General features: G+C 35.2%; 2 protein-coding genes across 3 annotated transcripts in view; one reads left to right on the top strand and one right to left on the bottom strand.

Annotated features, from left to right (window-relative positions):
• Positions 1-1,899: 1,899 nt before the first annotated feature.
• CLN5 (CLN5, intracellular trafficking protein) lies at positions 1,900-8,058 on the top strand. The gene is made up of 4 exons (XM_025048188.1): positions 1,900-1,943; positions 2,170-2,335; positions 3,061-3,286; positions 5,283-8,058. The coding sequence occupies exons 1-4, from the start codon at positions 1,900-1,902 to the stop codon at positions 5,792-5,794; spliced, it is 948 nt and encodes a 315-aa protein (XP_024903956.1). The 3' UTR covers positions 5,795-8,058.
• Positions 8,059-9,356: 1,298 nt separating this feature from the next.
• The window catches only part of FBXL3 (F-box and leucine rich repeat protein 3), a 17,708-nt gene continuing 3,893 nt past the window's right edge, over positions 9,357-23,171 (bottom strand). For both annotated transcript variants that reach the window (XM_006913799.3, XM_025048184.1), the window contains exons 2-5: positions 22,604-22,952; positions 20,040-20,162; positions 18,348-18,519; positions 9,357-11,823 (exon numbers count right to left, since the gene is read on the bottom strand). In XM_006913799.3, coding sequence (XP_006913861.1) covers positions 11,180-11,823; positions 18,348-18,519; positions 20,040-20,162; positions 22,604-22,951 — 1,287 coding nt within the window. In that variant the 5' untranslated portion in view covers position 22,952 and the 3' untranslated portion in view covers positions 9,357-11,179. The remainder of the gene's footprint in view (positions 11,824-18,347; positions 18,520-20,039; positions 20,163-22,603; positions 22,953-23,171) is intronic.

The raw sequence follows: 23,171 nt of genomic DNA on the forward strand, positions 1-23,171 counted from the left end.
TATATGCCTCCATCTAATCCCCTCAAAATAAAATTTATCTTTGTTAAGTTCACACTTAAACTATGCTTTTAAAAAAATTAATTTTTATGGTGACATTGGTTAACGAAATCCAGTAAGTTTCAGCTGTACACTTTAACAGTAATGCATATTTATGTTTACACTGTGTGTTCACCTCCCATAGATTTCTTTCCATCACTTCATATTTGACACCCACCCCTTGCTTTATTCATACTATCTCTTTCCTCCTCCTCCCTGCTCCCCTCTGGTAACCACTATTTATTGTCCATGTCCACTGTCTCTCTTTGTCCTGTTCATTTATAGCTTTTAGGTTTATTTCCCACATGTAGGTGATATCATGTGATTTTCAACTTTTTCTTATTTCGCTTAGCATGATTATCTCGAGGTCCATCCATGTTGTCGCAATGGCAGTATTTCATCTCTTCTTATGGCTGAGTAATATTCCATTGTATATATGTACCACAGCTTCTTTATCCAATCATCTATCGTAGGACACTTTTTTCTTGTGGCTGAGTAATATTCCATTGTATATATGTACCACATCTTCTTTATTCAATCATTTATTGTAGGACACTTCGATTGCTTCCATGTCCTGGTCACTGCGAATAATGCTGCTGTGAACATCAGTATGCAAATATCTTTTCGGATATAGGTTTTCAAGTCTTTGGGGGTAAATACCCAGTAGAGGGATTGCTGGATAAACTATGCTTTTGAAATTGCCTTTGACCTAAAGTAGATTTTGCTGTGGGCAGGTGAGACCTATATGTAATTATGTATTTTTTTAAAACCAGGTAAGCACCTATCAAACAGGTAAGTATACCCGAATCGCGTAAACTTTCAGGAAGGTTGTTGATGTTTTTGGCTAACATCAAGATTTTGGTAACTTTTTAAAATATAAATTTTTGTTGATGTGTTAGGATTCTAAACCAGTACATCTGGCTAGAACCTTAGAGATCTAGGGTTCTAAGAGGACAGATAGAGGTAGCTTCTTTCATCTTTCTCTCCCAGTGTCAAATATGGAAGGTGACCAGTGTCTGTTGAGTTGAATTCAACTATAGTCCTATAGCCATGGCTTTCTGCTGCCGCTTTTGTTTCATTATCATAGTAACCTAACTGACCTCTCAGCTTTAATTTGGCCCCTCTCCCTACCATGTTCTAATTCATAAAATAAAGTTTATTTTAGAGCAAATTCAGTCATGTCAGATCTGCTACTTAAAATCCTGTAAGTTCACTCCTGGGCTTAACCCTCCCAGTAGTAGGACTTCAAAGGGTGTGGTTCACTCTCTATTAATGCAGAATGACAGTCCCTGCCTTCCTTTCTTCTCACCGCTCCTGCCTTGAAGCCTGAATTCCAGTCTTATTTAGCTGAGACTTCCGCGTGCTGTGCTTGTCTTATAAAAGTGTTTACTCTCTTTTTCTTTCCTACCCTTCAAAAGTATTTTAAAAACCTAGACCGGGTCTTCATCTCTCTTTGCCCTCCTCACCCCCACCCATCCACACAGGTAAAAATTATTTCTCTCTCTTTTGTGCGCAAAGGACTTTATATGTTTCTTTGGTTTAGCACTTACCACACAGTGCTTCATTGTTTAATGTTTTCCCAGCCCCCACCCAAAGCTTCTTGAGGAAAGGAACAGTAATATAATTTTTGTTTCCCTTCTTCCTATAGTATCCTACACATAGCATATCCTAGTAAATATTGGTTTAAGGAATGTTGGCTAATTCTTAAAATAGAAAATATGTTCTACTTAATCATAATTACCTTTGAACAATAATCTTAGTGTATAGATTGTTTGGGAAGTTAAATATCATTTGAAAAATATTCCTTTATTCAGTAAATATTCGTCTACTAAATAAGATCTGGAGCTATACACATTTTAAGATATGGTCCCCGTCTCCAAAATTCCCACAGTGAGAGCAGGAAACAGGTAAGCGTGCATTTATCAAAGTGCTTTTAATGTATCATTGGCTACAAAGACATCATTGGAATGTGTTCACAGGAAAACAAATAAAATGTATATTTATACACTATAGGCTAAGCTTTGTTTTCTCTAACAATGTTATTGACAGTGAAATTAAAATCTGGATTCTAAAATGTGCCAGAAGAACCAAATTCCTTAGAATCTAAGTTGATGGTTTATTTTTCTTTATTAGACGCTTTTCCTTCCGTCCGTCACCAGATCCTTATTGTCAAGCTAAATACACTTTCTGTCCAACTGGCTCGCCTATCCCAGTTATCAAAGCTAATGACGTTATTGAAGTCTTTCGGTTACAAGCCCCAGTATGGGAATTTAAATATGGAGATCTCCTGGGACACTTGGTAAGGATGTGTCATGATCGTATAACTTTAGTTAATTAAATGATGTCATTATTAAGTGGATTCGAAGGAATAATCGCAATTTAAAATTAGTCAAAAAAAATCAGGTTTTGTGATCCTGACAATAACAGATACAGTTGCTCTCATCCTTTTTAATATTCTGAATCCAAACCCAACTCCTGTACCCAGCTCCTGGAAAGTAAGAAGGGAGGAGGCCCGAGAAAGGGACAGGGAAGACAGGAGACACTTCATTTCCAGGCCCTGTCTGTTATATGCACTTTTCCCAGGTTAGCTCACCATTTGAGTCTCTCATCACCTGTAATGTACATAGACTTCCTTCTTGAGACTGTGGCATGGAGGCTTCTCATACTAATATAAGCTATAAGGAGATTATGAATGTGTCTACATAGCATACATCCTTCCTATCTGAGATGAGCTGCAGTGGCCAACTGCAGTTGTTTCACACACAGTGACAAAACATTGGGGCCAAGCCCTTTTAGGCATTATAAATGCCCAGATGAGGTTGTAACCATGCAAAGGACAGCTGATGAGGGCCCAGAAGTTGAGGGGCCTCAGAGCGGAAGCAAGAATAGCAACACGGAAGAAGGAACAGCTGAGCAGCTGTTCTACTTGATACGCAGTTGTGACACATCACATTTTCTCCCATCTTGTTCTCGGAACAGTGTTTGCTTCACAAATACTTTTATACATGTATGATCTTTACACAGAAAATTATGCATGATGCCATTGGATTCAGGAGTACTTTAACTGGCAAGAACTACACAATGGAATGGTATGAGCTTTTCCAGCTTGGAAACTGCACATTTCCCCACCTTCGACCTGAAATGAATGCCCCTTTCTGGTGTAATCAAGGAGCTGCCTGCTTCTTTGAAGGAATTGATGATAGTCACTGGAAGGAAAATGGGACGTTAGTTCATGTAGCAACCATATCAGGTAAGTTTAAAAAAAATATGGCAGTATTTGATCATCGCATAAATATCTAAATGACAGAAATTATTTTCATTGAGGCGTTTCAGTAATGTTCTGCTTTATAGGGGTCATTTTTGTTCCAGAAGTACAGTAGTTCCAGAAGTACTTTTCCCATTTTACAGATGGGTAAACTGAGGCACAAAGAGGTAAAAGTTCCACAACTAGGGAACTTGTCAGTCAATAGACCATTTTTTAACCACTTGGCTGACTTGCCTCCCCAAACATATATGATCTTATGCATTTGAGGCCTCTTCAGAACTTAAATATTTTATCTCTGAGGTTTTCTTTTCTTTTAGATGTGTATGAAAGTTGCTGAAACAGTTGGAATTTTGCTGCATGTGTTGCATTTAGTTACTGATAAAGGAGTTCAGCAGAACCTTTATCAGAAACTGGTTATGTGACTTTGGTCATATTTTACCTCATTGACTCATTGCCTTGTGTGTAGGATGGGGATGAGGCTTTTATAGGTAGAGAGCTTGGCCATATCATTTACAGAGCTCTACACTGTAAACCATTGTTCTCCAAAAAATGGAAATGTAATGGAAGTACTGTTGTAAGAATTATTACTGAACCACAGGACTTGAAGAAATTATCATGCTTTCCACTTGTATAGCTCTTCACAAAGCATTTTGGAGTATGTTTGGGGGAAAGCTAGGATACTCTTCATTTTACATATAAAGAATTGAGGTTCAGCCAGGTAGCATGACTTACCTGTCTCTCAAGGTCACAGAGAGCTGGATGTAGAACCAGGGATATAACTGGTGTCTCTTATATGTAATCTGGGGCTCTTTTAACTATATATTGTGCCCTTTCCTAATCTTTAACTATATACTGTGTTTTCTTCTAATTGATGTGTCCCAAACCATTCCAGCAATATGAAAGTCCCTTTCTTTTATCAATGCTTGGTGTAATAAATAGCTACACTTTCTTTCATTCTAGGCCAATTACAGCACTGGCTTTTTTGAGTTGAAGAACACTAAGAACAGTATCGCCAGTTCTAACGAAACAAGTTTTATTATTCCACAATTTTAATTCCATAAAATCAATAAAGGCAGCCATTCTATTCATGTTCAAGGACATAAAGTGTTGATTTCATGGACTCAAATTGGAGTAACCTAAAAGTTTCACACACAGTGACAAAACGTTGGGGCCGAGACCTTTTAGGCATTATAAATGCCCAGATGAGGTTGTAACCATGCAAAGGACAGTGTTTTGTTAACATTTAGAGAGATTCCTCTGCTCTGGTACAGGGTGGTAGGAGAGAATGTTAGCCATCCAGGAGTCTATATAGTCCATGTACTTGGCCAAAACACATTTCCCATTTTAGTGTATTCATTGGAAGAATTTGTGTGGTGGGTAGAAAAGTTGTAAGCAGAATCCCAACAGCTGCAAGTACAGGGAGAAGAGGAAAATACCAAATATTCAAGGTGGATGTGGTACAGTGCTTTCTCTTATCGCATTAGTAGACCAGCCTTCCAGAGTAGCCGTTCCTCAGGCAGCCATGCATGCTGTGTGCATACCATGCTTTCCAACAGAGCAGCTCTGCATGTCACCCTCAATTCTTCTTATATTCTTTGCCCCGTTCACTCTTTCATCTTCCAGTTTTTCCTTGCTCTCCTTTTCTCTTTTGCTTCTGAATCCAATTCATTGAGTAGGGTAGAGAAAGAGGGCTTCTACATGTGTATAATTTTGCTTTTGACTGGCTTAAATGATTATAGAATTCATATATAAGACTTCTCTATCACATCTAATATTTACAATTCAGAAATACCTTGTGCCTTGAAAAGTGGAATAAAAGTTGGCTGAGCTTAGATTACTATTGCAAGATGCAGATTTGGAAATTCAAAAACTATTTTTTATTCATGTACATTCATGGCCTTAATCTGGCTAAAACATTTTACTTAAAACTAACATGATTAGCTTTGATGTTCACGTCATTTTTTTTTTTTTTTTTGACTAGGAAACACGTTTAACGAAATGGCAAAGTGGGTAAAACAGGACAATGAAACAGGGATTTATTATGAGACATGGACCGTCCAAGCCAGCCCAGAAAAAGGGGCGGAGACATGGTTTGAATCCTATGACTGTTCCAAATTTGTATTAAGGACATATACGAAGTTGGCTGAACTTGGAGCAGAGTTCAAGAAGATAGAAACCAACTACACAAGAATATTTCTTTACAGTGGAGAACCTACTTATTTGGGAAATGAAACATCTATTTTTGGGCCGGCAGAAAACAAGACTCTTGCTTTAGCCATAAGAAGATTTTATTACCCCTTCAAACCACATTTGTCAACTAAAGAATTTCTGTTGAGTCTCTTGCAGATTTTTGATGCAACGATTATACACAGACAGTTCTATTTGTTTTATAATTTTGAATATTGGTTTTTACCTATGAAATTCCCTTTTATTAAAATAACATATGAAGAAATCCCTTTACCTAACAGAAACAAAACACTCTCTGGTTTATAAAACCTTAATTCTTTTGCTTTTTTTCCCCTCTCTTACCACCAGCACATCAGTTTTTTAAGGGAGTGGTTTTACATTTGTTTCTTAAGCCTTTCCTCTTCGGGGCAGAAAGGTAAAATGCACATGGATGGAATTGCTGCATATTATCTCAGGAATTTTTTGGGAAAGAAGCTGAAACTCTTATAATGTTGACCAAAATGAGCATATTACATGATCTTTATTTCAATCTTCAAGCCTTCGTCGATATGGATAGTTTTATCAGATATATAGGCTTTTTGGACCCAACTTTTTAAAATTGTGGATATGGTGTGCCAAGATTTAAAAATTACCTTCAGTGACATTTTCATGGTGGGAGTCACTTTTCTCTGGTATGGTAGTTATGCTTTTTCATTTAGGTACTTTTTGATAGTTTAGACTTTACAGCTCTTGCAACTTTCAAAACGACTATTAATTTGATTTTGTTCCATTCACTAGTAGTCACTTAAAGACTACTTTGGACACCATAGCCAGAGTAGTTGTGCTTCCAGATGTAGTAAATACAGTGATAAAGAACACAAGTTTTTGGCTAGCATTTTATAACCAACCAGTAACTGGCATTGAGTGATTAAACATCTTAACATCTCTGAACCTTGGTTTCCTTATCTCTAAAATGATTCATTTGTCAGGATTGTTAACGATTGAAGCCATGTACGTTTGGCATAGTAAGGTCACAATAAATGGTAGCTATAACATCTTTGATCTTGCCTAGTGAAGTTTACGTGCCAGCCTTTCCTGGGTTTTGTAATAACCTCAACTTGGAGCTGGCAGCACAGTGTTTCTGCAATTCTTCAAACATGTGGGGCATGGTAGTATCTGACTGCAGACTTGTCTGGGTGCTGAGGTACCCATTGATTCCTTCACTGCTTCTTGTAGTCCTCCCTACACCTACTAAAGCTGCCAGCTCAGTGAAAGAGGGTAAACTTCCCAGAGAGAGGACAGGATTTTGTCAAAGATCCCCAAGTAGCTGTGCTTTCACTAGGGCCATCAAACAAGGTTCAAGTTCCTTTTAAGAGTTTGATAATCAACTGAATCCATGAATACATTGTCTCTATTCATGGTGGGGAGAGGGGGGCGGGAACACCAGTAAGATGACTAAGCAGAAACCAGAGAGAAAAAACCAATTATATTAGTTTCTACTAACATTTGAGTGCTCCCTGAGAGGTTAGTACATGAACATTGAATTCTCATAAAAAGCCTAAGCATAGGTATTATTTACCTGATCTAAATGAGTAAATTGGGGCTTAGAAAGTTACCTTTCCACAGCTACCCAGCTAGTGGTAATGAAGCCACGTTTGAACAAGGTTCTACTGACCAGATGGGATGCACTCTCAAGGAATTTTTTCAGCGCCACTCAGTGTGGTCTTCAGACCAGTGCCTGCATTGTATGTTACTAACACGTTACTGGTCTGTAGGAGATGATAGGAAGCGTCTAGAAACTTTTAAAGCAACTTAGAATAATTTTGTTGAATCTAATAAAAAAATTGGGGTTTGTATTTTGTATGTCTTTTTAAAATTCATTTGTGTAGGAATTCATTTATTGTCTTTTGAAAAAATATGGGCACTACAACAGTCTGAAAATAAAAACCCAGTCCTTTATTCCAGATAGCTTGAGAAACTGCACTATTAGTGCCTACTACAGAGGTGGTTTTGCTGAAGTACATAGGGAGAACTTGGATCTTTGCAGTATCGCCATCTAGGGGCTAAAACTGGGCAATGCCAACTTCTACAGGATTAGGAAAATTGCTCTGGGAAAACAATATTTTGGATTTACAGAACTGCATTAGGGTAACAAGCAAAAACTTGTGCCAAGTTTATGTTAACTGTAAATCACAGAACTTGGTTCCAAAGCAAAGACAAATGAGGACATCTGTATATGGAACTTGAATTTTAAAGCAAGATTCTAAATAGTTAACGTTAAAAAAAGCATTTAAGATTTTTCATTGTTCCTACGACTATTAAGAAATCTTGTGAAAGTAACATGTAGACTCAGTTGACTATACCACCAAGAGCACAGTGTTCATATGAGTACTCTTAAGAACTTATTAAACTTGTCAACTCTACTTAGATGATTCAAGAATATGCTTTCGAAATGGGAGCTGGGAAACCAAAACATGGTCAGGCAGGATGTGCCAATTAAATTTTGTAGACCTTTGAATTACTGTGTAACTTAAATGTGATTTCTATTTTTCTGTTAAGTTATAAATGTATAAAATTACTTCTAAGAGAAACCATGTTATTGGTTTGAAATTTATTAGGGCTTTACAATAAATATATCCTCATTAATTCTGGCTTAGTATCAGGTAAGTATACCCACAAAGTATTATCACATATATTTTTGTAGGTACAAGAATACAATCAAAAGGTGAAAAAACTTTAAATATTTGGAACTCTCAATCAGAACTGGCTTCTTGGAAGTCAAAAAAATATTAGAATGTTTCATCCCATTTTATAATCTGCTTTGGTAGCACTTAATAAATTCTCTGGGACTGCAGTTCCTTTAAGATGCTGACTTCTTTAAAAGAAATTGTTGGCATGTTATACACAGAGCAATGTTCCAAAGCCACACACATGCTTTTACCTTTTCACAGCCAAAGGCAAATGGCCAAAGTTTGTAGCATCTTCCCTATATTTGCCCTTTATTGTCCAAGTAGCTTTCTGCTCCTCAAACTTTCTACAATTGTCTCTCCCCAATTTAAAACGAGGATATTAACCTTATATTTTATTAGACTAATGATTCTAAGGAAAAAGGCTTTGTGTCTTTTTTATATATCATATATGTCTTTCAAAGGAAAGTTGGGCATCAGCAAACAGGTAAAATCTTTCTGGCTGCATGGTAACATTAAAACCAGTCCCACCAGATTGTTCCCAGGTATGGGGTGGAAAATTACATCTTCTTAAAAGACTTAGTTCAAGACTGAGCCTTCTTCACACCAACCTTTCCCTTCTATCCTAAGCTTTTCTATAAATTGTCTGAATGCAGTAAATTGATTTAATCTTAGATCATGCCAGTTTTTTCTGATAATATTTAAAAGCCCAGATTACCAAGGTAAACTGGTTATTTTATGGAAGCTGTTAAGGCAGGTGATGAAAATAATTCCAATAGTTTAAAACCTATTCTGATTGTATGGATTTACATAAAGACATTTGTCTCTCAAAAGGCTAGCTAGGTTCAAAGACCCTAAGAATGCTATTTCTAAGTAATCTGTTTTATAAATTCTTATTTTAAATGTAAAAAGAACCTATTCTTTCTTTTTAACAACCATTTTCTTTGTAAAATTTGAAGAATACATTTACATTTGAGTCAGTTTTTAATTTCCTATCACTTTAGGCACGAGAGCTTATTTCAAGAATAGGTTCCATTTGCCTAATCTTCAAAAAAGCCATTCTAATATAAACGTTGTTTAATGTTAAACATATCCATCAAATATAGATTTGAAACTAAAACCACAGATTTGTAAGTTTAACTTGTTTTAAAATCAAGTACATATATTGGAGTACTTTTAAAAAATTATACTACTACACCAGCTTTAGTAACTATCTTTATTCTTAAATTGATAAAAGCATTTAACACATGGGTTACAGTATAAACAAATTAAGTGCTATACATTTTGCTTATAAAGTGACAAAGTATTTTAAGCATTATATAATTCCATTTGTACAAAATGTAAATTTCCAAATAAAGCTTTGGTTAGTAGAACTGATTATGCACTGTCAAATCCATTTTCCAAAATTGTTCAAGGGAAAAAAGCTTCATTCACTAACACAGGAATTTCTTGTACAATCAAAGCTTTTTACTATAGTTAAGAAGGGGGGAATAGTATAATAACTTACAAATCTGGATCATCCTTTTTTCTTCTCATTCTTAAAACTGATGGCCAGAATACCATCAATTTTAAAAAGCATAAATTATGTAGAAAGTCACCTTTATTTTTAGGAAAGGAAGCTGTTTTAAAAATAGATTAGATCTATAAGCTTCCATAACTACTAAAATGCTTTATAAAAGTTTGAAGCATTAACATATTCCATTGGGGGTAAATCACTTTGAATTTCCCTTAGGAGGGTAATACTGACTAGCACTAGTGCTCAGAATCAAAGTTTATATAGTATCTAAAAAAACTAAATGTAGCCCAAACTTAATATTTTTACAGATTCTACAATGTATGGATTACCCTTTTTCATATGAAAGTAATAAAAATGCTACCTAATTTAATATAAAATATTGGTTTAACCAAATTAACAATCACAAAACTGCAGACATTTTCTAGTAAAATTTTTCAATCCGAGCAATATTTACTAAAAAATGTGATTATGAACTTAAATATATCCTTTTAAAAAATTTACTGCTTATGCTGAACTGTACATTGGTGCTTTTATGATTTTTGAAAATCCTTCTCACATAACTACATTAATTCCAAAATGGAAAAATGAACCATCATTAAAATTCACTGGAGACGAATATTCTTTCATGGAAACAATTTTTAAATATTTTAAAGTTCTACCTTTAATTATTTCAATTTGTCTTTTTTAAATAGATAAGCTTTTCATCTCAATTATTGAATAATATTTCAAAACTAGCTTAAAGAAACAAAATCAAGGAGAACTGGTAAAGCATTCCTTACTTTACATATGATGCCTCAAGTGCCACAGAGTAACATGTCACCGAAAAGAATTTATATTGTTTAGCAGATTATAGAGCAAATTTAAAAGTTTATACAAAGTTAAACACTGCCTCCCCTCTATTCATTTTCTTTTGATTTCATCTTGGCTGTTTATTATCCTTCTACAATAACCACTGTGTGACATATCAGTTTTCTAAGTGTTCTGATTACTCATATATTTATATACCTCATTAAATAGCTTTGTAACATCTGAGAACATTAAACCAACCTTTTTCATTAGATATGAAATATCCTACATTTTTCTCACAAAATGCTCACTTTCCTGAGCTATATTAAACACCTTATAACAGGTGTATGTATAACTGAAGACCCTAAAATGTCGTTTACATTCTTAAAAAATGCACAGACAACATAACATTTTGGAAAACCTATTAGTACTCACTTGGATATTACATAGGTTTTGTTCCTTCAGATCGTTAATCTTTATAATAGGTTATTACTTTCAGTTTTGAACTTTTTTAAGTTTTCTACAATTTGATTGCTATTAGGCTAAAGAAACAGATCAAGTTTTCTGACCAAAACTGGCCCATAGGTCTTCCAATAAACAATCCTATATATTCAATGCAGATATCAAATTTCTGTGCCACAAAATAGAACTACAGGAAATAAACTTTTATTATAATACAATATGCTTAAAGGTGCTATTCATCATGCCTCCATCATTTGGTCTTTACCACGTGGGCATCATGTCTGGAAACCATACCCTACCAAGATGCTTGGACACTTCCCAATGAATCTGCTCCAAGCTATACTTTTGGTCAGGAATTAAAACTTCTTCCATAATGGATAATTGAGACAGGCGGCCACCACACATTTTCACAAACTCAACAAAGGCACTACATGAGACTTCGCATTCCCCTAGTCCAATAGCTGACAAATTTTTGCAACGTTCTGCAATGCGAATTAACTCTTCATCAAGTGGCCGTAATCCATTAGCACACACTACCAGTTCGACTAGTCTAGGGCATGTCATTCCCACACGGCCAAGTACATCTTTGCTTACTGATCTCCCAAAGTAAAGATGGGTGGCAGGTATTTCATACCGAAAGAATGGATCAAATTCCTCTTCATATAAAAAAAAATACATCACTAAGTTCACTTTGGGTGAATGTCTGATGAAAGCATCCCAGCTGCTCTTCTGAATAGTATGGAAGTGTGTCTGTCCAGGATTCTCACTGACCACGTCAATGCGCAAATGTTCTAATCGAACGTGTTTTTCAGAAGATAAAGCAAGCAGCAATTCATCACTCAACAAGTGGTAATTCAGGGCCAGTTCACGTAAGCCATGACACTGATCAGCCACACAAAGGATACCTTGGAAGAAAAAAGACCCATTTACAAATTTCTGTACAAGTTTAACATGTGTTCAAAAATTTAACCAAGTACATGTACCACAAGTACAATAAAATCTCACCATATTTCCCTTACCACAAAGCTATACAATTTAAAATTTAGTTGTATGGTTGAAGGAGTAGAAATTAAGTCACAAACATTTAAAAATCTATTACTAATTTTGTCTACAGGAAAATGGGACTAATTCTAAATCTGATACCTTAAAAAGAAATGAAGCTCACATATCAATTCAGAAAAATCATAAATTATTAATATGTATATTTTAAAATATAGCATGACTATGGTTTACCCCAGTAATGTAGTGTCATATATTTTAAAAAACTGATTACAAGCTCTAATAAGTTAAGCAAGAAAAATTACATGATTGTTGCAACAGAAGCCACCAAAGGACATGTTTTGAAATTCAAAACCTATCTTAACAAAAATAAATAAGGTAAAACCATATAAAACATGACTTATATAACTAAATAAAACATCTGAAAAAAGATTTCTATCAAATGAGCAGAGTTTAACTGCTAATAGTATATAATAAGCTTGTCAAATTTCTAGGAAAATACTAAAATACCATTAGATAAGTCAAAAGATAACTACCCAATTCACATTAATTGAAATATACATTATGACTTTTAAAGCTCTAATATACTCAGAAAGCAGTTTCCTCCTAAGTGGTTCCTATGCTTAGGGTACTATGTTTCAAAACTGCCCCAAACCCCTAAGCAGCAGATGATTTACCAAAGGTCAACAATATCTGATCTCCAAAGTGGCCTAAGAACTCTGCCCTGATGACACACTTTACACTACTTGATAAATAACCCACTAAAACTATTTCTTTGTGTTTAGAAAGAAGGATAGGAACAACAAAACACATCATATTTTCTACTTTTTATTATACAAGTATGATATATGAGGTACTATATGTTATCCTACAAATAAAAAAAAATCTAGAAAAGTATTTCTATTTTGAAATTGAGGCAGCTAGCTAAAGACAGCACAGCTGGAATTCAAACAAAGACTTAGTGATGAGTGACTCAAGTTCATGCACTTAACTGCTACTGAAGAAGTGACAAGGCTGAGACCACCAGTAAGCCGAAAGCTTTGTAGCAGTGGGAAGATAATGCAGGCAATAGAATCAGTGAAAAGAGAAAATGAATCACCAGTATAAGAGTCACCAAAAGAGGGAGTAAAAGACATCTGTGCCTCACCATTCAGCCACTGCAAAGTTTCTGTTCTCCACAAGGTATGTACATACTTTAAAAAAAACCCTGATCACTCAAGGTAACCTAAACACAGCTCTGTTCTTTGCAATCTCATAAAGCCTGGTAGAAAAAGAAAACGAACACATAGGAAATGATAACCAAAGATGCAAATAAAAGAAACTTTGAGATATCATTTAATAATTACTAAAACGGTTGTGGCAGCCATAGTTCTAAAAGTGGTCCCCAAGATTCCACACCCTAATCCCTGGAACCTGTGAATGTTAATAGCACTCCCTTGATTTTGATATGTTACATGGCACAGTTAGGTTTAAAATAAGATTATACAGGTGGTCCTAATATAATTGCATGAAACCTTGCAAAACCGATTTTGCTTTGGCTGGTTGCAGAAAAGGAACTCAGAGAGTCAGACCTTCTCTGGCTAAGCAGAGAAGCCAGCTGAGCCATAGCTATAGCTCTGACCAACAGAACTATGGTGCTAATAAGTTGATGTTGGTTTAAGCTGCTAAATTTGTAGTTGTTATGCAGCAATAAAAACTAATACATATAGTTATAAGTGTTTACTTATACTTAACACAAAATAGTGACAAAGATAAAACTGTTAAACTGTTACAACTCAATAATAAAAAGACAAATTACCTAATTAAAACATAGGCAAAGGATCTGAATACACATCTCTCCAAAGAAGATATAAAAATGATCAATAGCATATGAAAAGACAAAACAAAACCACAATGAGATACCAGTTCACAACCATTAAGATAGCTATAATCAAAAAGACATAACAAGTGTTGGTGAAGATGTGGAAAAACTGGAATCTTCATACACTGCTAGTAGAAAGGTAAAATAGTGTAGCTGCTTTGGAAAAGTCTGGCAGTTCCTCAAATAGTTAAACAGGTACTATGATTCAGCAATTCCACTGCTAGGTATATACCCAAGAGAAATTAAACCATATGTCCATACAAAAACTTGTATATGAATTCTCATAGCATTATTCATAAGTCAAAAGATGGGAAAAACCCAAATATCCACCAGCTGATCAAAAAATAAATGTGGCATATGCACACAAGGCATATTTGACAATAAAAATAAATGAAATACTGATACATGCTACAATATGGATGAACCCTGAAAATCACAATAAGTGAAAAAAGCCAGTCACAAAGGACCACAGAGAGTGTGATTCCATTTATATGAAATGTCCAGAATAGGCACATCTATAGAGATAGAAAGCAGATTAGCAGCTGCCTCGTTGGGATGAAGGTTAGGAGGGGGTGGTGACAGCTAAGAAGTATGTGGCTTCTTCTGGGGATAATAAAAATGTTTTAAAATTGATTCTAATAATAGATGCACTAAGTCAATATGCTAAAAGCCAACAAATTGTAAGCTGTATATGAATTATATCGTAATAAAGCTGTTACGAAACTGGTATAGAAATCCACTGTTGGTGGAATTATAAATTCATACAACTCACTTGGAAAAAAAACACAGCAAGAAGCTTAAAAAGGATCCAGACCCTTTGACCTAGTTCTTCAACTTCTTAATAATTTGTCTTTAGGAAGAAACTAAGAGAAATAAATTGCTATGTGCCAAAAAGGTTCATTTTAATAATCAGCAGAAATGTAGAAACAAGTTAAATGTCCAATCCTAAAAGATAAGGCAAATGTTGGCTTACCAGCAAGATAGAATACTAAGTAACTAATGTTCATTAGTTCAGCTGATAATGAATGTCTTATTTGTCAAGTACTGGTGCTAGGATGGAAAAATACAACAGGAACAAAACATCCTAAGAAAAGACAGCAGATAATTAAACGAGAATGCTGTAGGAGTCACAGGGGAATCAGGGAAAATTTTCTGAACTAACACAATGAGACCTACAGAATTAGAAGGATCAAGCAGGGCAAAAGGTGAGTGGAGAAGGAAAGTGAATGTTATTTCCCATATGAACATCCAGACATGGAAGAAAATGCAAGCATTCGAAGAACTGACGGGACCTCAACACACAGTACCCAAGTAAGAGAACATCTTAAAAAATGAAGCCCGATAGATAAGCAAGGACCAGATCATACAGGACCTTGTCAGCCTCAGTAAGGAGTATGAATCTTGTCTAAAGCATAGTGAGAAGTTTTGAAGGAAAATGGAGGGAAAAAAATCAGATTTATATTTTAGAAAGATCTGGCTGTAGCACAGAAATCAGATTAGAGAAGAGCCAGGCTGCAAGTTAGAAAATCAATTAAGAGGTTATAGCACAGATTGTAGGGGCCTGGACTAGAGCAGTAAGAAAGGAGATGAAGAAAGATACTGTGTCTTAGTCAGTTTGGGCTACTTAACAGAATACCATATACTGGGGGGCTTGAACAATAAACGGTTACTTTTTATAGTTCTGAAGGCTGGAAGTCCAAAATCAGGGTGACAGCATGGTCAGGTTTGGGTGAGGCCAGATCTCTTCATCATTTGTAGATGGCTACCTTCTCGCTGTGTCTTCACATGGTAGAAAGAGAAATCATCTCTCCTGTCCCTTCTTATAAGGGCACTAATCCCATTTATGAAGGCCCCACTCTCGGGACCTAATTACCTCCTAACACACCTCCAAATACCAACCCACTGGGGATTAGGGCTTCAGCATATTAATGAGGTGGTGGGGGAGAGGGGTTAGAGATGACAACACACATATTTATTCTATGGTACCATAGAAATTTGAGGCATATTTCAGTGACACAGTCACTAGACCTCTCTGACTACAGAAACATAGAACAAAGATGTCTATCAGGTCCCTGACAACCAGATGGATGATGCCATTCACTAAATTAGTAAAAGGCAAGAGATTTGGAAAGGGGGAAAGGAAGTTCATTAGTTTGAAGTACCAGTGTGACATTCTAGAGGCACTGGGCCTTTGGTAGCTCAATACACAGCTCTGGAGTCTCAGAGACATCAAAAGTTGGAGGTATTAATATACAGAATGTAAACTGAAGCCATAGATGATGACATAGCCCATAAAAAAATAAAAAAGGACCCAATACAGAACACGGTGAAGCATCGAAATTTAAGTAACGAAAAGAAAAACCAGCAGATTAGACAGTAGGAAAAATCAGAGAGGAAAGAAAAAAATCAAGAGTATGATATCAAAGAGGCAATAGACACGAGTGTCAAATGGTGCCTAGAGATCCAGTAACAATGATAAGGATATGAAATGCAGAAAAAGTTTGATAAGATGTTCAATGTAGAAAATAGCCCTTAATTTCAACTTAGAGAAAAATGTCCAAATGTGCAAAATATAGATAGAAAGAAAAGAGGCAAATATGTTCATTTTAAATTGAAGTCCTCTATAATTATACTCTTAAATTAAGAAGTCTCATAAAAATGCTCTTTCTCTTCCTTTCCCTTCCTCGACAACTAATCCAAAAGTTATTAGGTCAGATCAAGCAAGCTTATAGTATACTATCGGAACTGACACGTACATTTAATAAAAAACAAATGAACATGGGCTGTACTAGGATAAAGAGAATAATGAGTTCAGTCTCACAGAGTAACCAGAGATGCAAGGCTCTCATACAGTTCAGTGTGGTGAGTGCTACAAGTTATGTTCACAGTACTATGGAAACAATAGGTAGGGTATCCAAACCAGAGAGGAAGAGGAAACAGGAATAAAACTGCAACATCTGAGCTGAATTTTGAAAGCTGGAGTTATCTAGATGAAGTGGAAACAGAAAGAGGTAATCCACAAGATACAACGTACTGACAACACACAAAGTACAGAGAACTGTAGTTACATAGGGCTCAAGTAAGAGCTGCACATGAGTAGCGAATATAGTTAAAGAGGTAGAGGTCAGGGTACAAAGGACCTTGTACATTATGAAGCTATAAAGTATGAACCTTACTCTCATAGCAAACCTATACAGTAGATAGTAAAAGATGACCAAGGTTACATACAGAAGTAACTGCCAAAACCCATTCTTCTTCATTTAGATTATCATCATTAGTGATAATCTAGAAGTGGCAAAAACAGCTAGGAAAATACAGTCATCTCTTGGTATCTCTGGGGGACTGGTTCCAGGACACACACACACGCACGCACGCGCGCCAGCCCTACACAGATACCAAAATCCACAGACGCTCAAGTCCCTTATATAACATGAAATGGTATTCGCTTATAACCCATGCACATCCTCCCATATAGTTTAAACCTCCTCTAGACTACTGATAATACTCAATACAATCTAAATGCTATGTAAATAGTTATTATACTGCATTGTTTAGGGAATAATGACAAGAAAAAGTCTGTTCATGTTTAGTACAGATATACCCATCATAGGCCTAACTACATAGTACACGTCGGCAACAACATAACATTTTTTCTGAATATTTTCAATCCATGGTTGCTTGAATCCATAGATGCTGAACCCATGGAATGTGGAGGGCTGACTGTATTGCAAGAGACCTAGCCATTCCCATCACCAAGATCCTTCACGTGGGAGACAGGAGAATGAGCAAGTAACCTCCAAGAGGGAATCATTTTCTTGGAGGAAAGCCAGGCTTTAGTTATGGCAAGAAGTGTTCTGTAAAGAGCTCAAAGATTTAACACTCTCACTGAAAAACAAGTTTCCCAAATAACGCAGCTAAAAGAATGGGAGGAAAATCAATAGTGGGAGATGAGTCAGGAGTAAAGCATGAGAGAGTAATATAAACAATGGGTTTATACTTACGCTACAAACCATTGGGAATTTAAATGATTTTAAACTGAATAATACAGAATATTTAAAAAAATCTACACAAGGTAAGTTATAAAGAGCTTTTATAATGCTATTCCTCCATTTGATGAGCCTTAGTCCCAAAATTCAACTTACAAAAATTATCTTGCAAAATGTAAGGCAACAACTTCAGCACAATGCTTTTCCCTCTCCATAGTGAGAAGAAAAGCAATTATGATATTGTGCTGACTTAAAATCTATCGTTAGTTCAACTACAATTAGAGAAAATTCTGTTTTACCTAAAAGGCACCTCAGGCAGACCTCATATTATATTTTTATTTTTTTATTCATTTTCTAGCACAGGTTGGACACAAATTGCAAAATAAGATGATTAGAAAATAAGTTGGAAGTGTCGATGCTACAGAATTTATGCTATTGTATTGACATTAAAAATATTTTTATGCAAAAGAAATGAAGTAATCATATTAACCCACCTTTAAGGGTAATGATTATAGTTTTTCTTAATTTGATTAACACATCGATACATTTTACTAAAATGTTATCTGGCAAAAATACAACATACCTGCTGGAGAGACGTGAGGACAGCTGCTCATTTTTAGCAGCTTGAGCGTGTCACTATTGTTGGCCACTAGTACTTTGAGGGATGGATCATCTACTGGGGTATCATCAATCTTAAGCGAGGACAAGGACTTGGAGTTTACAAACACAACTGTCAGTGCAGAGATAAAGTGAGACTGAAAAGCAAAAATTAATAAATAAATAAATAAACAAACAAACAAATAAATAAAACATTGTTTCAGTTCTTACAAATGAGAATTAAGGAACTGTCATATAATACACATATAGTTCATTTGAACTCCAATGATGTATTTCATAATTGTTTTAGGGGAGCATCCTCTTCACTCTGTTCTTGGGGAATATGGTAAAATAAAAAGAGCTGACTATCTGCCATATTTAAGAAGAGCCTTTTTACCTGTGGGAGAAAAATAAGACTTCAAGACTCAGGATATGTCTCTAAATCACTAAATCACACAATCACTGGTTAAGGAAAAAGAAATTCTAGAATCCAGGATAAGCTTACCTCTCAGACACTTCATATTACTACTCTGGCATTTTGTAACACTGAATTACATTATTTTTTGATGTGACAGTAATGACCATTAAAATAGTAGTAACTATTAGCATAATGATTAAAAATTAAAATAAGTCAACCAATTCAAAAGCTATGACTCATTTGAAATATGGAAACTCATATAAAATTTTATTCTAAAATAATAATCATATCTTAATAACATTCCAAATTTAAAACTTTAAATGTTAAATATTTTCAAACCTATTTTATTTCAATGTATTTTTTTTCTACAAATGTACCAATTAATATCATTCCATTTATTATATATTTACTAAGTATCATTTGGACACAGAATCTGACCTAAAGGAGCCACTACAGGGAAACAGGAATTAAAGCATGGTCAAAGTATGTGACTCTGAATAAGAACTAAGAATCCAAACCAATGGACAAAGAATCCAGGAAAGTAAGGAAAGAGAAGCCAATACATGCTACCACACATTCCTCTACATAGCACCTCATCCTCCACCTAGCTTCATAAATTCACTACATCAGTGAAAAGAGATGAGGGCAGGCTAATAGCCAAGAAAGTACAGCTGACCCGTGAACAACACAGGTTTGAACTGCATGTGTCCACTTATACATGAGTTTTTTTCAACTGAAATAAAAAAAACTGAAAAATCTGTGTATAAGTGGACCCATGCAGCTCAAACTCATACTGTTCATGGGTCAACTATACTTGATCCACAATTGGGAAGATGCATATGCTAAGGGCCAACTGTAGTTACATGCAGATTTTTGACTGCTTGCCCCTAACCCCTATATTGTTCAAGGGTCTACTTTTCTTTGATTATAATTTCACCAGTCTGCTCTAAAGATCCAAAAAGAAGCATCTGTATACCTCTTTTTTTTCTAATAAGCTTGCTTCTCAGTTCTGTCTCTCTTAGTACTTTCTATAGAAGTCTCTGCAAATTCAACTCACTCTTCAACCTTAACCATGAAGGAGCACAAGGATAAGAAAAAGAAAAGGTTAAAAAAAAAAACCCTACTGTCTAACATTCTAAATAGTAACTGGTGTTCCATTAAATATACTACTTTACTTACACGCCACAGTCAGTATAAGAAAAGGGTAGGGTTTTGATGGATTTCTCAGTAACACCTAAGAAAACAAAACCAGCAAGATACCTTTGGTAAATCCATAAAACTTGGCCGAGCAGTTGAAATAAGTCCAAGTGTTTTTAAAGAGCAATTCACAAGCTGCGATAATATATCACAAGCTGCTTCAGCTGATTCTTTGCTGCTGTCCACCTTTAAAAAGAAAACATCCTTTATCCATATATTTATCTCTGTGCATATCGTAACTTTACAAAAGCAAGAAATGTAGTTATTAGTTTACGGCACTATTACTCCTGAATATTATTAGGACAACTGTCAAGACTTAACTTTTGTTATAAGATATATAATGAAAAGACTTGGCTTTTAAGTAGTTTTATTCCAAACTGACTACATAACCTAATGAAATGCATGGATTTATCTTTGAAAAATAATTATATATTTGGTAGTGGAGCCAATTATACATACGAATACAGTGTCTACGGTACAAATGTTTTAAGACATCAGAATGTGTAACAGAAGGTTTAACTGAATCAAAACCTGAGCTTCAGCATTAATGTTATTAATGGAAATATGAATGTGAAGTAAAATGAGCGCCTCCAACCAGTCAGTCATAAAAACAAGAATCAAATGAGAAGTAGCAGCTCTTACACACTCTTCTGCATAGATGTTTCCTGGGAGAAGGGTAATATGGCCAAAAAACTCAAGGATATAAGAAGGATATAAGAAGCTCTTTTATCAAAAAGGAAGTTGTTCTCTGGGCTAAAAGGCATCTTAGAATAATTAAAAGTAGTATCACTACTTTTATTTCCAGATTGATGTATAAGCCAAAAACGTCCTGAAGATCTGGTTGTAAAACTGATGTACTGCTTTATATTAAAATTTCAGAGCTGTTTATAAATTATTCTTTGGCTAAGTTTCTCCACATCAGTGGTTCTCATACTGTGGTCCCTGGACCAGCAGCATCAAAATGACCTTGGAACTTCTTAGAAACGCTAACTCGCATGCCCAACCCAAACCATGTGAATCAGAAACTCTGTTGGTGGGACCCAGCAATCTTTGTCTCAACAAGAGCTCGAGGTGGTTTTGATGCACACAAAGTTTGACAATCATCGTTATCCGTCACTAATAACTGACTAAAAGCCTCTTTAGTCTATCGTAGTGATAAATTAAATACAAATATTATCAGGAGAGCTCAAAAGAATCCTGTGATGTGGTTCTTTTTGTAAATAAATTATTTCTTCAGCAAAAGAAACAAAATAATAAAAACGCCTACATATAAGACAAATGGTTTTATGACGGTTAGACAAGTTGGACATAGCTGAATTTTGTCATAGGGCTATAAAAGATTAACATTGGCCCACCAAGACACTGGATAGAACTCGTCTTTAGGCCTATGAGATTAACATATTATACTCATCTTTTTATAGGATTTACCGTTAGAACACTTAAGACAACTCAAAGATGACAAAACAAAGGGAAGGCTGTTCAGGTTTCGTCACGGAGAGGAAGGGGAGAAACAACATATGAAGAGTTCCTGAATTTTTGTTTGAGTCTCCTACCATTTCCACACCTTTGCTCCTCGTTAGGGCTGTCAGATAACATACAGGACATCTAATTAAATAAGTATTAAGTATGTCCCAAATAATGCATAGGACATATTTATACTAAATTATTTGTTTATTAACTGAAATCAAATTTAACTAGGCAGCCTCTATTTTTATTTACTAAACCTAGCAATCCTACTCCGAGTGGCCTAAATATCTTTACGCATTTTTCTGGGAAGGAGGCCTAATCATTCCCATCACCAGGTCTCTCCTCCTGATATATCTGGGTGAATAAGCAGGTAATCTCCATCTAAGAAGGAATGACATTTTAGTGAAGACTTTAGTTTTCGTAAGGAACTCTGGGTTAAAAATCATTGCTTTATCTAGATTTAATCTGACCTGTATAACAAGTGCTAGATATAAGCATATCAGTATTCATGCATTACTTTCCAACAATTATCAAGGGTGTTAAGAATTTAATAAACGTACCCATATTCCATTAGTCATCCCCCAAACAAAACACTACAAGCCTCTGTACTCATACAAACCACTGCGATTCCTTAAACTATTCTGGACATCTCAAAAAGCCACTTCATTTATTTCGTCACTGAATAATTTCCAATATGCTCCTTCCAGCAATGAAAAGAAAGGAACAGTTCTCTTTGGCATTCTTCCATCTATGTTTTTCTCTCCCTAAAATATATTTATCTAAACCTTTTACAATTAATAAGCAAACTCAGTCTCCATCAAATAGAAATAACAAATTTTAGTCAATTATAATCTCCATATTAAAAATTTTTTATATTTCTTTTTCCTCAAATTGTTTGCAATAATTCAATGTGACTGACAGCTTTGGTCAAAGATTTGTGCTTACTGCTCCTACTCCTTGAAGACTTTAATAATTATAATAAAATGGAGTAATTGAGCTCAAATATAATTATTTGTGACAGCTTTAGAGGTACAAGATAATTCTAAATCTTTAAGCACTTTCCCCAAAAAGGCAACATTTCAAATACATGAAAAGATGTATTGATTTAGGATATAAAAGCCACTAAATACATTTTATTTTAAAAGGATTTAAAGTATTACCTTGAAGCTGACATACTGTAGATGGTTCGAATGTCTTTTAATAATCTGTTTGATCAGCTCTGGATGTGTAGCTTTCAAATAAGATGTAGCTGGTTGATTCAGTTCAAATTCAAAACATCTCCATAAATCAGGCATATGAAATACCTGATTCCAGTTTCGGCAAACTTGTGAAGCATGAGCCCGATCGAGAAGAGGCAGATACTTAAATATGTGGAGGATAATGTCCTGAAGGAGATTACCCCAGTCACAAGTCTGAGACTGTTCATTTGTAGTCCTCAATTTCTTGGATTTCTCTGCAGTACCTTCTTCTGATGAATTATAGTCACTGTCTCTTCCTCCTCGTTTCATCCTATTCGGAAAAATGCATAATTTTTTCATACTTAACTTCTGAATAGAAATCCAAAATTCATTCTTCTGTCACTAAGATGTGTATTTATGTATTTATAAATACAAACACAAATATGCAGAAAGAACTAGAACAGTAATTCCAGGAGAATATCAAAACAAAATGTAATGAAAAATGACAGTGTAGACCAAATGTCATTTTACAAATTCTATACGGGTGTTT

The sequence above is a fragment of the Pteropus alecto genome, unplaced genomic scaffold, assembly GCF_000325575.1.
Source record: "Pteropus alecto unplaced genomic scaffold, ASM32557v1 scaffold72, whole genome shotgun sequence".
Taxonomy (NCBI): domain Eukaryota; kingdom Metazoa; phylum Chordata; class Mammalia; order Chiroptera; family Pteropodidae; genus Pteropus; species Pteropus alecto.

What these genes read in the sequence shown, in the direction of transcription:
- CLN5 (XM_025048188.1), top strand. Translation starts at nt 1,900, where the DNA reads ATGGTCCCCGTCTCCAAAATTCCCACAGTGAGAGCAGGAAACAG. An exon ending in ACAGTGAGAGCAGGAAACAG is followed by an intron (nt 1,944 to 2,169) that starts GTAAGCGTGCAT and finishes TTTCTTTATTAG; the next exon opens with ACGCTTTTCCTTCCGTCCGT. An exon ending in GAGATCTCCTGGGACACTTG is followed by an intron (nt 2,336 to 3,060) that starts GTAAGGATGTGT and finishes ATCTTTACACAG; the next exon opens with AAAATTATGCATGATGCCAT.